Genomic DNA, 16,537 nt, shown 5'->3' on the forward strand with positions numbered 1-16,537 from the left:
AACTTAGCAGAATTATGGACTCCGAAGATTCTGCACATCGTTGCACCAACATAACAATAAGGAGAGACTAATGAATCTACAGAGTACATACCCAATGTCTTGTGCTTGTGTTTGGTCGGGAAATGTCTCCATTGCCTGATAGGGTCTGATTCAATGTCGTTTTCCTTAGAAAATGCTTCTAACAATGCTTTATTATACTGCTTCTCTGGCTTGGGTAAATGGTACATTTTTCTGAGATCCTCTACTCTAAACGAACCAAACACTTTTTCTTCCGTTGTAGTAAATTTCCTGTCTGTGGTTGCAATGCTCTCAACAATCCATTTGACCACATCATTATATGGAAAAACCTTGGCACGCGCTGTTATTCTGGGTAGGTATGAGCAGGCCAATTCTTTCAACTTATTCTCTGATTTGCTTGTAGAATCTATTGTAGCTTCTTCTTCAAGTTCTTCAGGCTCTTCTACTTCTAACAAATTATAGATACTCTCCCAGCTTGCTTTTCCTAAACCAAGGCAAGTCATATATGATATCAATCCTTTCTTATTCAGCTCTGGTTCTTTGACTACGACAGGGGCCTTGGCTTTCTTCACCTTCTTTCCCATTTTTTTCAGATTCATAAGCTCAGAGTAGCTCTGCACAAACAATGGAAAATGTAATAGAGGAATATTTCTGCTGAAAGCTAATACAAAATGAAAACAGTTAAGGTAATTCTCATATGATAAACCAAATGTAATTAAGTATCACCACGGGTGAAATCCTCGAAGGATTCACCCTTAACTGCAAAATTAATGACCATCATAACCGCCAATCGTAGTAAATAAAAGTAATAATTACCCATCGCATCGAACATATGCTTGATGATCCTTTCAAATGTGTCTTTGGATTTTCCCGATCAGCGATCAACGATAAATCGCGGATTGCAATCGGGAGATTCAATGGGTCAGGCTTAACATTTCAGACTGATAGCTCCGATCGTGATAAAAGAATATAATAAGGCAGAGGGGTAATCAGCACATTGTTTGATTTATTACCTTTTCATCTATTACTGCTTTTATGTTTTCCACCTGCCAATAAAACCTTTTGGCGGTTCTTGAAACATGTGCTTTACTTTATGATATCACAATCGGAAAGTTTGAAAGGGCTTCCGCTATGTGTCATGTGATACCTCCGATTACTGATTGTGATTACGTTATCGGATCGAAAGTTTAGAAGAGAGCGTTCAGGGTGCATTGTGTCTTAACTTAGTGATATGCGATCTTCAATCACATTATGACATCAGATATTTACTTATGATGGCTTTCTAAAAAGGATATTTCATATTTTATCAAAAGGCTTTGAATAATAGCTCTATTGCATTGGGCCTTTTGATAAGGGTTTTTATGTGTGATATGATTAATGCCAGGAAAGCGATTTTATTAAATCACTAATTTTACTAAGTTTATTAAAAAGGGACCCATTTCTAATTAAAGTTTTGTAATTTTTTTTTAAGAAATGGGGGGTTGTTGTACAGCGCAACAGGAGGCAACTACAAGAGAAAGAGACTCAGCTGGCATGCATGGCCAGCTTATCCATGGAGGCATTGCAATATAGAACACCAGCAAAGTCCTATGGCCTCTATCTCAAGGACCAATGGTTACAATTCCAAATAAAGACTCTGGCACAAAGAGGCACAATGCCTTTCCAAGATTACAGGCAGTTTATGGATCTGTGTGACCAAAGCACATCAGAGGATAAGGCAAAGATGGCAGAATTCTACCTACATAACATGGCCCTCACAGACATGAATGTGTGGGACCCCAATGCCAAGCTAGGGGACCTGCAATTAATGGCCATGGCCTCATGAATGAACCATGAAGAATTGAGGGCAATAGAAATAAAAAGATTGATGGTAAAGGAGAAGAATGAGCCACTAATTATAAGAGCTGAGCCATCAAATCTGTTAGACTCCGTCTTGTCAGCCCACTGCAGTCAAATTCACCAAGGTTAATTTCCCATCACTGGCAGTCATTAAATGCCATTTTGATAAGAAGAGTCATGTTATGTCTTGAGTCCAGGGTTTTGTTTGCAGAAGTGTGAAATAACGTAGTAAGTTTTTCAGGAATGTCATCGTAAATAATGTGAGATTGATTCTTCTTCAAAACCCTGTTTTGAAGAAGAAATCATTAAATGTGTTTTTTTAGAATATGTAATTTGTCAAAATGTTTCAAAATTCTCCAGCTCTTCAAATGGCAGCAGCTTCTGCAGCTCCTATCCCTGCAAAAGCACAAACAGAATCTACATCGAATTATCAGATTTTGAGTCATCTTAGATCAAGACTAGAAAGCGTCCTGGGTAGAAAAGGAAAAACCGATGATTTATGGCACTCCAAATTTCAGGACTTCATAAAGGCGTTGGCTGATAGACGCTGTGATCGAGTTCAAAAATGGCTTCACTGCAACACTGCAGAATTTTCTGGGAATAATGATGTGCAAAAGTTGCAGCTGGAGGCAGTTTTAGTCCTTGCAGAACTGAAACAGGGCCTCTCTGTATGTGGTTGCAAATTTTTTGTTTGTTTTTGGAGATGCATTCAGTGCTTTCTCTGGAGCTGCAGTTTCTTGGCATGCTGATTTGGAACAAGTTCCTCAAGGAGTGCCAACCATCATTATTGCCCATGATTTTTATGACGCTCTTCCAGTGCACCAATTCCAGAGAACTCCTCGTGGGTGGTCTGAAAAGCTCATTGATATTGTAGAAGACTTTGATGGCTTTCGTTTTGTGTTGTCCCGAGAACCAACAACTGCCAGCAAGTTGTACTTAACTAAGCGCCTTAAGGGCCTTTTTCCAGATGAAATAGCTCAGTTGGAGCATGTTGAAGTTTGCCCTCAGGTTGTTGAATTGACAAAGAATATTGCAAAGAGGATTCCATCAGATGGTGGTGGTGCACTCATCATTGATTATGGACAAAATGGAATAGTTTCAGACAGCTTACAGGCCATAAGGAAGCACAAATTTGTTCATATTTTAGATGACCCAGGAACTGCAAACCTTAGTGCCTATGTTGATTTTGCTTATGTAAAACAAATCGTGGAAGAAATGGCAATGGATGCGGCAGCTTTTGGTCCAATTTCACAGTCTCAATTTCTTGGCTCACTTGGTATTAATTTTCGTCTGGAGGCATTGCTACAAAATGCAACTGACGAACAGGCAGAAACACTTCAGGCAGGCTATTGGAAGCTAGTCGGCAATGGCCCAGCTCCTTTTTGGGAAGGGAAGGATGAACTTGCACTTGTTGGTATGGGTTCTAGGTACATGGCCTTTTCAATAATCAACAAGAAGCTTGGAGCTCCTGTTTGTTTCTCGTAAGTAGGTGGTCCTACCGAGATTGTTATTCTGTAAAATTTTTGTCTGGAAAGCCGATATAGACAACATTTTTCTTTAGGCTTAAATGGATTGTAAGAAATTTGAGCATTTGAATCAAGCGAGCCTTTAGCAGATCCTATCGATGGCTGTGAATTTTCAAAAGAAGGAAGCCCCGAGAATTCAATAATAAAGCATTCTGCATTAAAATAATACAATTTTCTTGGACCAGTATGGTATATGAGATTCCTATGTTGGTTGGAGTATGGAGCATGTGCTTATGGGACCAGATGGGCCAAGCAAAGCACGTGAACCTTGTGGAGTTGGGTCCAGGACGTGGAACACTTATGGCTGACCTTCTTCGGGGTGCTGCAAAGTTCAAGGAGTTTTCGGAAAGTCTTTCTGTGCATTTGGTTGAGTGCAGTCCTGCATTGAGAAAGCTTCAGCATAATGCATTATGATGTACTGAACATGATGCACAAAAGGATAACAGTAGGGATGGATTGGGCGCAAAGTGCTTTACTACCTATGAAAGCGATGTTCTGTTTTCCTTCGTTTTATGATTGATTGTGATATTGAATGTGCTGGTCGAATTGCAGGTTAAAAGGGCGAAAGCTCGTTTTCAAAATTGGAAACTGGAAGGTGCGCTACGCGTTGGAGGTGTGCGCTACGCACCGAGCTAAATGCTGCATATTGGGCAGCACTGGCCAGCGTTAATTTACAAAGGCACTGCTCATAGAAGGGTGCGCTGCGCACTGGGTTTGCGCGCTGTGCATTGAGTAGCAGCAAGAAAAAACTTGGTACATGCGCCCAGAACATATCCAAATCGACTCCAAAGCTGATCTATGATATTAGCCTGACAGAGGGGGCAGTTGGAGTGGGATTCCAGCCATGAATCGACGCAGATAAGATGGAATGCATGATTGCATTTGGGCAGGAGCCGAAGGGGTTCCTCTTCCTCAAAATCATTCAAGCAGATTACACATTCTGTCCCTTCAATAAAACGCTCCTTCTCTGTGTAATTGAATATCGGGATTGATCGGATCACTGATGCATCGAGCCCATCGTCATTAAGATCCCATGGCTCTGTTAGAGAAAGCTCTGTATTGGGATCTTGTTGGCTAACCCAACTGGTGCAAAAGCTGCATTTGGCCACAATGGCGTAGTAGCTTATGACTAAAAATGCAGTGGCTAGTATGCCTAATATTGCTATCAACAGAATGGAGAAATCTGGGTTTGTTGTAGCATTAATGGCGGGCCAGTCTGTATGGCATGACAAGCCATTCTTGCAGCATGGTGGAAACTGCCCATTTCCCTGCAAAGCCATCGGGACCTCTTTCTTTATAGTTGCATATGGATATAAACAGGCCTTTCATTCAATACCCAGTGGAGAAAGTTGGGGTTCACAGCAATGGTGAAAACATCAGAAATCATATCGCTAATGAAGATTGCCAGGTGGATGGATTTGTTGATTGCCAGGTGGATAAATGGAGAAGGTATTGCGCTATTTTTATTAAAGATTAGTTCTTATTCAAAGGTCAAAGTCCAAAAGCCAAACTTCAAACAAAGATATTTACAACAGAAGAATAGGATTCGATTCCTATTTAAGACTTCAATTAATGATTCAAAGGGATCTGCGCTCCAGTTTTTTGGCCATCAGAAGATTTTAAGGGGAACGATCTTCTGTTTTAGAATAAAGAGATGACTCTATCTCTATTTTTGTAACTTCAGGTGAAACAGCGCCCTTGTTTTGGGTCGATCTGTTTTCTCCTAGGATAGTTTTATTTAATGTATGAAAAATCATTTTGTAAAAGTTCGGAGAGAATTCTGAGAGCTGGTGGAGGAAAAGACAGAGTTTCATTGCATAGTTTTGACAGGGATTTTAATAAAAAATGCAGCTCTGACCCTTGAGATTCTTGTGGTATGAAATTTAACATTTGTCTCATCCTTTGTTTCATTTCATAATTGTTTATAAATGAATATTGTTAAGTGAGAAAGGCAGAATTCAAATTATTTGCTCTGTCTTGAGGAAGTGTTCATATTAAATGTTTTCTTCTGTTTGACAAGGATTCATCTTCTATGCCCTTGTCAACCTCTCAAACAGTTCACCCACTCCACATTATTTCAAACTTGATGTTTAATTTCTTGCCTATCTTGCCTCAAGAGCTAATCTGTGTTTTTTTTATTATATTTCTCTGTTCAAGATGTTCTTTGCTCCATGCATCCCAGAAAACCCAAACATTTATTTAAAACCTCATTTCATATCTCTTTACTAGCCTAAGATCAGTATTCACTATAGGTCATCTCAGTCCCTTTGAAAGCCTTTTGCTGAGATAGACCCGGAGAGAGCCCTCTCCTGTCCTCGTAGGGCTAGCTACGAGGCTGAGCTTGGTTTGATGTTGCCTTGAACCTTGCCTTCTTCAGCCTGAGGCAGATTCGAATGCTAACAAAATCCTATGGCACTCATCAACACACACAACTTGGTTGCTAATGACCCTCAGATTGACCCTAGATATCTCACCAATCAAGCACAAGCCATTGCACACTTTGAGGATATGCAAAGGCTACTTGGGGATGACTTTGTGCATGCATGCATGAGGAGGTGGAACACCTTATCACACAGTTTGTAGATCAGGGAATATCATTCCCCCATGAGGCCGAAGGAGGCATTGAAAAGAGTGCCAATGTACAAGCACTCCATGCAGAGGCCGAAGGTCAGCTGGATTGGCCTCAAATTGAGTCCCCCACTGCTATTAGGCAGAAGAGAAGAAGAAGAGGAGGAGCAGTGAAAGGAGATAGACAGGAAGGCAAGATTCTATGGCAAAGAAGAGAAGATCACATACGAAGCCTGGAATGCTTGGGAGGCCACCAAGGCCATAAAAGATGACGAGATTGACTAAGTTGCTTAGAGGATGAGCAAAACTTTCAATAGGGGGGTGATGATGAGCCTCATAAATGGGTAATTATACAGGCTCATTTCACCTCCTAACCTAGTCAAATCAACCATTCTCTTAGCTTATTGCATGATTTTCTGATTATATTTATGCTTATAAAGTGAGTTGAGTTAATTATTGTGCCATGTGGTCTAACATGTATTTAATGCAGATTATTGATGAGTTTCGAGGTCAAAGTCAAGGATCCAATGGACAAATGGCAGTAATAAATCGAAGTGGAAAAAGGAGAGGACTTATAGGAGGGAATCCCCCTCATTTATTACTCCTCACTTTGAATTCCCCTTCATTCAGCTTGAAGTACAAGCAACCAAATCATGCACTAGAAGGCAGCCGAGCAAGTGGAGGATGATTGATGATTATCTCGAGTTTTGGAAGCCAAGACTCCCTGATTTTAAGGAAGTTGTTGGTAGCTTCATTTGTATAAGTTGAAGGGCCTAAGGCCTCACTAGGGTTTGATTTTTGTTGGTTTTTTTCTTATGTAAACTCTGCTCCAACTTCGAGCTTATTATTTTGTGATAGTTTCATGTAATCTTGCTATTGTTTCGATAATAACGATGGAATCCTTTTTGAGCTAGCATTGAGTTACCTCAAAGGACTGAAGCTCTTGGGTTAGGGCCCAGTCCAAGTAGCGAAGCTCCTCTTTACCTGTTTTTGTATGTTTTATTTCAGTTGTATATTAGTTTGCTGTTAGATGTATTTCTCTTATGGTTAAGAATAGGTTGATTTTGATGATTTAGTATTTTTCTTCCATTTGTGCTTTCTGTAGCAGGTTAAGCAGTGATTAAGAGAATATTCAAAAGGCTAGAAACAGTGCCTTGGCCTCTCTTCCTCCCTCTGGGACCATGATTTGAGGCAAAGACTCTCTTGCTGCCCCAAAAACACAGATTTTCCTCATTCATAGGACTTCTAGTGTTTGCAGCTTTTTAGTAGGTTAATAGTCCAGCTTTTCTTTGCTTTATATCTTCTTCATCATGCTCACTTCATGATTTGCAATAATCCTCTTTCATGCTTTCCTTTCTTTCAGCATTCCTCAACATTTCCTTTCATAGATCATAGTTTAGATTATTTCGATGCAAAACTTTGTTTTTCTAGATGCACTCATTTCATTGCTTGCTTGATCTTATTGGTTGACTGTTAGTTCATTTGCAATAGATCTCTTCTAGTAGTAGGACAACTTATCAACCATCAAATCCTCCATCTGATCCATGCCCTACAGGTCACCCAAACCTCACCTCAATTCTGCCTTAGTTTCCTGCATTTTCCATAGAACTTCTTCCTCTCTCCTTGAGAAAACCCAATCATCTTCCTCTCTTCTGGTGATTCATGGTAGACCATAGGTGCTCTAACACATCATTCCAACCTTCATCCACATTTTTTACCCACTCTCACACCATCAAAACAGGGAAAACTGCTCTCGGCCTCCTCTTATAGGCCTCCTGTAGTTGCCTTGTTTTCCTCCTGTAGATTTCCTGTGTCCTTGGGTAGATTTTCCTGTAGGCTTTCTTTTGAAGGTCAAGTGTGGGAAAAGCCTCCAGAGGGCCACCTGAGACCGCCTAGGACCCATCCAAACCATCCTACATCCCCTCAAGTCCAAAAACCACCCTTCAACGACACCTTTTTGCTGCCACATTCACACACAATAAATTACATGCATGTCAAATCCACATAAAAATACATAAAAATCCAAAAATATGTTTTTTGATTATTTACTTCGATAAATAGCTTAGTTAGATTTTGTTTACTTCCTTGAGTAGGTAATAGCATTCCTTTCATGTTTTTCATAGTGCTTTATGCAAAAGTAGAATTAGTTGGTTAATCAGGGTTTACTAGGTTTGCTTTACATTTTAGTCTTTCTCCTTTCTACAGTTAGAATAGCATCTATAGAGTAATCTTTCATTCCTTTCATCACATATAGAGCTTCTTCTGGAATCCATAGAAGTTGGCTTGAGCTCCTAGTGATCTTGCACCGGCTGACCAAGTGACAACCTGCAGTGAGAACTAGTACTTGTGCATACAACATCGACGCTTCCAAGTTTGTTACTAACTGCCGGGTTGATAAGAGTAAAGTAGGCATCCTAGGAGTTGCAGCATTATTTCTGCAATACTGGTGCTCACCAAAAAGAATGCTAAGTGGGTGGAGTACTTACATAGTGTCACCTTTGTAATTAAGCACACAAGCGGTAAGTCAAATAAAGCTGTTGATGCTTTGAGCTGAGTGAATTTGGTTATGCTGGAACTGAAGATTGGTGTTTTAGGATTTGAGGAAATGATTCACATGTACAAGGAAGATACAAATTTTAAAGAAATATATGCAGATGTTCAGAATCACATGATTCATAATAGAAGCCAATGGTTAGACTACTTGATTCAAGGAGGTTTGCTGTTCAAAAACAATAAACTGTGTATTCCTAAATGTTCCATAAGGGAAAATTTGATTAAATAAAAGCATAGTGGAGGATTTTCTGGACACTTTGGGCAGGGTAAGACATTCAATAAAGTTAATGCATTTTATTATTGGACAAAATGAAAATTGATATTAAAAAGTTTGTTGAGAAATACAGGATTTTTCAACGTGCCAAAGGAAGGAGCCAAAATAATGGGTTATATCAGCCATTGCCAATACCAAAAATGCCTTGGGATTTGGTCAACATGGATTTTGTTTTGGGTTTTCCAAAGATTCAAAGAGGATATGACTCTATCTATGTTGTTTTTGATAGATCTTTAAAAATGGCTCATTTCATTGCTTGTAAGAAAACTAGTGATGCAACTAATATTGCTAATTTTTCTTTCTCAGAGATTGTAAGGTTACATGGGCTGCTTATAATTATTATTTCAGACCAAGATACTAGGTTTGTGGGACGCTTTTGGAGGACTCTATGGAAGAATTTAGGTAAAACCTCAATTTTATTTCAGCCTATCACCCTCGAACGGATAGGAAAACTGAAGTGGTGAATAGGAGCTTGGGAAACATATTAAGAATCTTGGTTTACAAACATCCAAAGCAGTGGGATTTAGCGCTTGCTCAAGATGAATTTTCTTACAATGATACTCCTAATAGGAGTATAGGAATGATCCCATTTCATATTTTTTTTGGAATGCATCCTAGAGGAGTATATGAGCTTAGAGATTTGGGAAAACAAGAGATAAGGAGTGAAAATGCTAAAGAATTTGTAGAAAAAATGCAAAAATTGCAGGATGATGTCAAGAAAAGGTTACAGGAAAGTAGTAGGAAGTATAAACAAAGGTTTGATGTGAAGAGAAGATAAAAGGAATTCCAAATGGGTGATTTAGTTATGGTTTACTTGAGGAAAGAAAAATTTCGTATAAGGACTTATAATAAATTAAAAATGAAAAAGATAGGACCCTGCAGAATTTTAAGGAAGTTTTACTCAAATGCTTATGAGATTGAACTGCTTGTAGGAATTGGAATATCTCCTATCTTTAATGTTGTCGATTTGTATCCATACAAGGAAATAGAGGCAGAATCATAAGATGAACATGCAAATGAGGAATTTTAGACTCTAAATTGGGAGGAACAAACGCCAAGGACAACAAAGAGAGAAGTGGAAGTAGTCTTAGAGAAGCGAGTAACAAAGAAAACTAGAGGACAAACATATTATCAGTATCTAATCAAATGGAAGGGACGAAAAATTGAATATGCTAGTTGAATGAAAACAACATAGTTAAAGAGATATCAAGTGAATCCTGAAGACTTGATGGAACCTTCTTTTCTTCCCTAGGAGTTTGATGCAGGAGCATCAAATGAGATAAATTACCTTTGGCCTGACCGGTCAAAACTATTTACTAAAGAGGGTTGGACCTCTTAAATGTTCTTATTTATTATTTTTTTGTAAAATTTATTGGAGTGCCCAGATTAGGAGTGAAGTGGTTGAGTTTGTTAGCTTAGGTGTTTGTTAGGCCAATTAAATAGGGATTAGGTTGTTTGAGAAATTCGAATTTAGAGAGGAGCATTAAAAAAGAGAAAAACTCATTTAAACAAAAAGGCTGAATGTAGATCAAGTTAGTAAGGGCCAGAAAGTTTTTCTATGTAGTAGTTTTCTTTTTCATAAATGATTCAGTGGAATTTCATCATTTTATGTCAAGGAATTGTTTGCTTCAATTGATGAAAAATCATTCTGCTGTAGTTTAATGGTGGAATCCTATAGATTGATATCCAGTAAATTGTGTATCTTTGGGAATTTTGCATCCAAATGAGATTGATCTATAGATCTTCTTAGTGCTATGAGTATTTTATCCTAATTGCATGCTTCCTCAACGATAGATCTAAAGAATTCTCGAATTTCTATGTTTTTTATTACTTGCAATCGCTCCGAGAAAACAAAACCTTAGGTCACAGAAGGGTTGTGCCACGAGAAAAAGGGTCACGCATAAGATAGAAAGGTCATGCCATGGGTTTCACCTAGAACAAAAGGGTCACGCATCAGACAGAAAGGTCACGCTTGTAGTAGAAGGGTCATGCTTGAGACAGAAAGGTCGTGCCAGCCTGCAGAAGAATCTTGCCGGTTCAGTATTGTTTTTAACCAACTTTTAGGAGTCCATTTCGAACTTTGATTTCCAGTTCAAGTAGCCCCACGTGTCTACTTTCTGTTGAGTCATCAAAATCGACAAAATACCTAGGGAAATGCCTCCAAAAAATTAATTTTCCAACTTCACTGAGAAGTATTGTGTCTATTAAAGAAGTTTTTGGAGGCATAAGTTTTGAAGAACGTAGTATTGGCGGGTCAGTCTGCCATCACTCTCTCTCAGCCAAGCGCATGCCACATCATTAATCAATATCCAAGCCTTCCTTCCCTCTTTTGGATGTGCCCTATGCCCTCACCAAGCCCTCATTTGAGCGCATGACACATCAAAAGTGAACATTAAGCCTCCTTTTCCTTCACACTTCTCCCTACGCCATCCTTGTCTGTAAAAACCTCTTCCCACATTTACCTAATCTAACCAATACACCGGGGTAAACATGTGACAAAGAGTTACTATGATATAATTAAAATCCCTAAGTGTAGTTAAGGAAGTGGAACAGATGAACCAACAATTTACAGACCTCCCTTAGATTCTACAGGACCCCAAGGGCTAAACCACCCTTCCAGGTGTCTAAACCCTAATTTAACTTTCCTTTTCACTAATATGGACTCCCAGTCACATGCAAAAGCTTGCATCCATAACCACTGCAAGGGTGCGACTGCAGTTTTTTTTCCTTCAGTCAGTTCTATGCCCGAGACTACAAAATCTATGCCACCTTTTCAGGTCTAGACTCCAGGTCACTACCCAGAACTTGATGATACTTTCCAAGACAATAAATGACACTACGGAAAATCCTATAACACAAAATTTGATCAAGGACTTGACCTAACCAGCCTAACCATGACAGAGATTCCGTCAAGCACGTCATGAACATGTAATCTACAAGTCATAACAAAAGATCTTAACATAGGGATTTCATACTTATCTAAGATTTGTTAAGAAGGTCTGATTCCCTCTCATAGTAGTTGCATTATCATATATTAGGCCATACATTCATTTACTAATCAAAACATGATGAAAGACATGACTAAGATCTGTCCTAAAAGCATGCCTATAACCAACATATAACCAAAAGAATAACAATAATATATCAACCATTATAACTACATATTAATAAGCATATTTACACATAGAACAAAAGAAGAAAGGAGTTCTTATTAACATATGAAAAATCCAGCCAAGCTAGGGACTTCCATGTACCACCCAACCATAGATTGGGCTGAACCAAATCTTTCTTTCAACCAATCATCCCCATGCCATATTCCAAGCATGCATGTGGGACTTATAACAAAACAAATACGAATTCATCAGGCTTTACCGCAGTCCACCAAGTGATTCGTAGGCCCAAGATTTCATATATATAACCAAGCTTTACTGCAATCCCACCAAGGGATTCCTAGGCACAAACAAGAAACATACACTACCAGGGTTTACCACAATCCCACCATATACCACTCTAGGGATCACTAGGCCTATATAAGAATGGATGCCTCTGGATCTCTCCACCTAAACTATGAGGAATTTTTTTGTCTCCACTTCTAGGCACCGATCAAGGACTCATAGGACCAACGAGGCTCCACCCTCTAGGGTTTATTGTATATTCCACCATTCATCGGTAAAGGATTCCTAGGCCTAATGAGGGCATACACAATCATGATTTACTGTAATCCCACCTTCACTGGTCAAGGGATTCCTAGGCCTTGTGTTTCTCCCCTGAGACCACCCCACTTAGTTCCAAAACCATCTGATAATCCTTCTCAACCAAACAAGAGAAACACCATCACACCATGACTAATCGAAAATGGAAAGGCAAGGTTGAAAACCACTGTCACACTTGGAAAAACCCATGCAAATGACAACGATAGAACCAAATACACACATGCATGTACGATGCATGCCAAAAATAGCAAGGAAATCATACATGCAACTCAATACCTACAAGTAATCCCATTGTATCCACTTGATCCCGCTCTTCCTTGCTCTATCCTTGCTTCCCCTTGCTTCCTTTTCCTTCTTTCATCCAGTGATAAAATTGCTCAGGAATACTCTGTGTCCAGTGGTATGAGAGAGAGAATAGAGAGAGAGCTCCACCTTAAAACTAACAAAAATCCATGAATTGATCCTTATAATCCCTTTTATCAATGAGGCCTCTATTTTCTTCATTTTCATTATTTTTCCTTCAATTTCCTCCTCATATGCAACCTGTGACCTTTCATCTCCCTTTTCTCATAATTTCCTTTATTTCCATAAATAAAATGCCAATTAATGCCTCTTTGCCTTTACCAATGCCTTTGCCAATTTCCTTAGCCATAAGAAACTGAAAGTGACATCCACTAGGATGTTTTTCCTGCCATTCAACTTGGAATACATGTCACATGACCTTGGTCTTATATTTTTTTACATGAAGTTTTAAGCGGGGTTGTTATAGAACCCTCACCCTTGGGGGAACATCATCCTCAGTGTTCAATGACATCTACAACCAACATAGCTACTGAAAACCAAAACATACCACATATTAAGCTTTATAACACAACTCGTTGCAGTATTTACAATAACCAACTGCTGAAAACATGATAAACATATCGCTTACTAGAGTTTTATAACATAAATCATTATGATATTTACAATAAAAACCACATATACTATCATGCACATTTTCTTCAACCAAAAAATAATCATACTGTCTATGGAGCTTTATAAATCCAACTCGATACAATATTTACAATAATATACACATATACACATTTTCTCAACCAACAAATAAAGGATATGATTCCCGTATCAGCAACAAGGGAATCTAGAGGCTCACACCTTCACCCTCAAAGTAATACCAAGATTCACATCCTTTCAAGGAATTCCAAAATTCATTGCCAAAATCAAAGCTGCATCCAGTGTCTAGCACTACAATCTTGTGCCACTTACCCTCTTAGTGAACAGTTATTGACTCATTGTTCCAGGGAACAACCCCAATGTGATTTTGATTCCATATGGTAATTCTATTGACCAAAAAAAATCCATCCCCGACCTTCCCTTCTCTGCTACATAGTCCCTCGGGTAATTTGGTCACCCCCTTCCATGTAATCAACCACCTTCCAAGTTCCTTGACATTACCTTTCTTGGCCGATCCATCCTCTAGAAAGGTTTCCTCACATCAAAAGATACAATAAAAAAGGCATATCTGTTCGTGAAAACCATCATACTGGTCATAACATGCTAATGGAAATAAATGATCATTATTGGGTACTAGTGTCCCACAATGGCCTTGCTATTGAAGTACTTTACTAGCATACTGCTACCTATTCCAATTCCTTTCACTGATGTTGCTAATCTTGCAGTCATTTCAACCACCCAACCTGAATATTTCCATGATTTCCTGTACCAAGCACATAATTTCCATTAGATCTAAAATTTAAATAAATTCACATCATACCTCATTGGTAGCCTGTCAATAAGGTACACTTGCAATTTTGTTTACTTCCTATCACAACAACTCAAACTGGCTATTTGATCAAATCATCATGAATAAACATATCACATGCGGTTAGCTCAAAACACACCCATCATAGATAAAAATCATGAATCACATGAAATCATCATAAAAATGAAACATAGATCACATGTAACCATCATAAATTGGATTCATAGATCACATGCATAATAAACTAAATTAAAATACTAATACTTATCCTTTAATTGGTCCTTTTTCTTCTTCCTTTGTTCTTTCTGTACACACATTGAATCAATTTCTAGACCTAGAAAGCACCCAATACTTCTCTTTCTCTTCAATCACATAAAAATACACAATGTACATCACAACACATACATTCACACACATCATACAACACCACACCATACATACTCCTACACCCATGTTACATCACGACACATACACCTACACCTAGTGTAGAATACAACACAATTCATACACCCATACTTGGTGTACAATACAATACATATATGTGCACAAAGTACAACACAACAATACATATGTCACGATACAAGGACTACACATAAAATAGTACCACATGTATACAATAATATCGTGTATGATATGTACATAATATCATATTTACAATAGCATCACATGTACAACATGTAAACGACACCACCTATACACAACACCACTTGCACAACATGTACACAACACCACATGTAAAGAGAGAACCTGCAGAACATGTACACATCACCACCTGCACAACATGTACACAACACCATATGTACATAGCACTACATGCACGATGTCTAAACATCACCACATGTACAATCATTCACACAACACCACATGTACATAACACCATATGTACAACTTGTACACCATGCCATATGTACACAACACCACATATGCAATATACACACAAGACCATATATGCAATAGGCACACAACATCATATGTACATAATAATACATATGCTACATGTACATAACACCAATATTGCACATCCTAGTACCACACTGTTCTTACCAAGTGACCTTGCTTCTAGTGTCTCATCCATGCTTGTCCCAACATGCCACAAATCACACTGCTTTCATTCCACTAATGTATCCCTCAACATAGCTTATCCATAACATAAACATAGACATAGTATAATCACATAATATCAATTCATAACCACATGATATTGACCTCATAGATGTTTCAAGACTACTCTTCCCACTTGATTCCTCATAAGACCAAGAACCTCTTCATGTCATTCACCTACATAAGTAATCATTCCTCCACAAGAATGATTCCTGACAACTTTGTCTGACAATGACATACATACATACATATATACATATATATAAACATTAACATAAAACAATCATGATCCTGTCAGAAAATGATATACATACATACATACATGCATATATATAAACATTAACATTAAGCAATCATGGTTTCTAACAACCCTATTAGACAAAAACATACACACATACATGTATACATGTATACATATATAGACATTAGCATAATGCTGATCACAACATAATTACCAGATATTATAAGTTCAAGGTTAATAGAACTTCCTTTATTCGTGCACAACATGCACAATATTGAGAACACTAGTTCCAAACATAGCCAAGGCATCTAATGCCTCAAATCCATTTACTTTACCTTTCCTGGTTACCTTTCTCATGACAACCCTGCTACCATCCATTTACACCAATGGACCCAACCAATCCAACTGGTTTTCATACCCTTTCCTTCAACTGCACTTTACTCATGCACCAAGATTCATCTGGGTCTTACATTACTTGTCATGTTTCATTCAATAGTTCTTGAGCTCCATTAACTTTCCTCTCCCAACCAATTATCAAGACTCTCAAAACATAAAATGAAGGAACAAGAAAAAAATGAGAAGAAAACCATGGAAAAACAATAACAATACAACACCACAAACAAAGTGGCATGGCCATGCACCAGACACAACATATTGAAAATCAAACACAAATAAATCATAAAAGAGCGAAAACACAAAACTAGCAACATACACCATGACTCAATTCCCATGGGTTCCCAACGCTTCCAAGGGAAATCTCAAACCAAACCTTATTCAACATCTATGGAAGTATCTTTTTCCATGCCATCCCCTGCATCATATGGCCATAAAAACACAACTGTTATTGCCTAAATAAACATATCAACATGCTAGTTACCTTGCCTCACTATGTCAAGCATGTTTCCTTGTAACTGAACACATCCATGCCATCTCTCAAGGGACTCC

General features: G+C 38.4%; 2 protein-coding genes across 2 annotated transcripts; one reads left to right on the forward strand and one right to left on the reverse strand.

Moving 5' to 3' along the window:
- Window positions 1-2,225: 2,225 nt before the first annotated feature.
- On the forward strand, window positions 2,226-3,500 carry LOC149262775 (uncharacterized). Its single transcript, XM_089381946.1, has 2 exons — window positions 2,226-2,473; window positions 2,571-3,500. The coding sequence occupies exons 1-2, from the start codon at window positions 2,226-2,228 to the stop codon at window positions 3,340-3,342; spliced, it is 1,020 nt and encodes a 339-aa protein (XP_089238072.1). The 3' UTR covers window positions 3,343-3,500.
- Window positions 3,501-4,069: 569 nt separating this feature from the next.
- LOC149262776 (RING-H2 finger protein ATL52-like) lies at window positions 4,070-4,663 on the reverse strand. The gene has a single exon (XM_089381956.1). The coding sequence runs from the start codon at window positions 4,661-4,663 to the stop codon at window positions 4,070-4,072; it is 594 nt and encodes a 197-aa protein (XP_089238082.1).
- Window positions 4,664-16,537: the final 11,874 nt, after the last annotated feature.

The sequence above is a fragment of the Pinus tabuliformis genome, chromosome 6 (genome assembly GCF_031772625.1).
Source record: "Pinus tabuliformis cultivar Carrire ecotype Pingquan chromosome 6, CPIR1, whole genome shotgun sequence".
In the NCBI taxonomy this organism is placed as follows: Eukaryota; Viridiplantae; Streptophyta; class Pinopsida; order Pinales; family Pinaceae; genus Pinus; species Pinus tabuliformis.

Excerpts from the sequence above, each read along its gene's own strand:
- LOC149262775 (XM_089381946.1), top strand. The coding sequence starts at position 2,226 with ATGGCAGCAGCTTCTGCAGCTCCTATCCCTGCAAAAGCACAAACAGAA. Across the intron at positions 2,474-2,570 it reads GGGAATAATGATGTGCAAAA|TGCTTTCTCTGGAGCTGCAG; the intron begins GTTGCAGCTGGA and ends AGATGCATTCAG.
- LOC149262776 (XM_089381956.1), bottom strand. The coding sequence starts at position 4,663 with ATGGCTTTGCAGGGAAATGGGCAGTTTCCACCATGCTGCAAGAATGGC.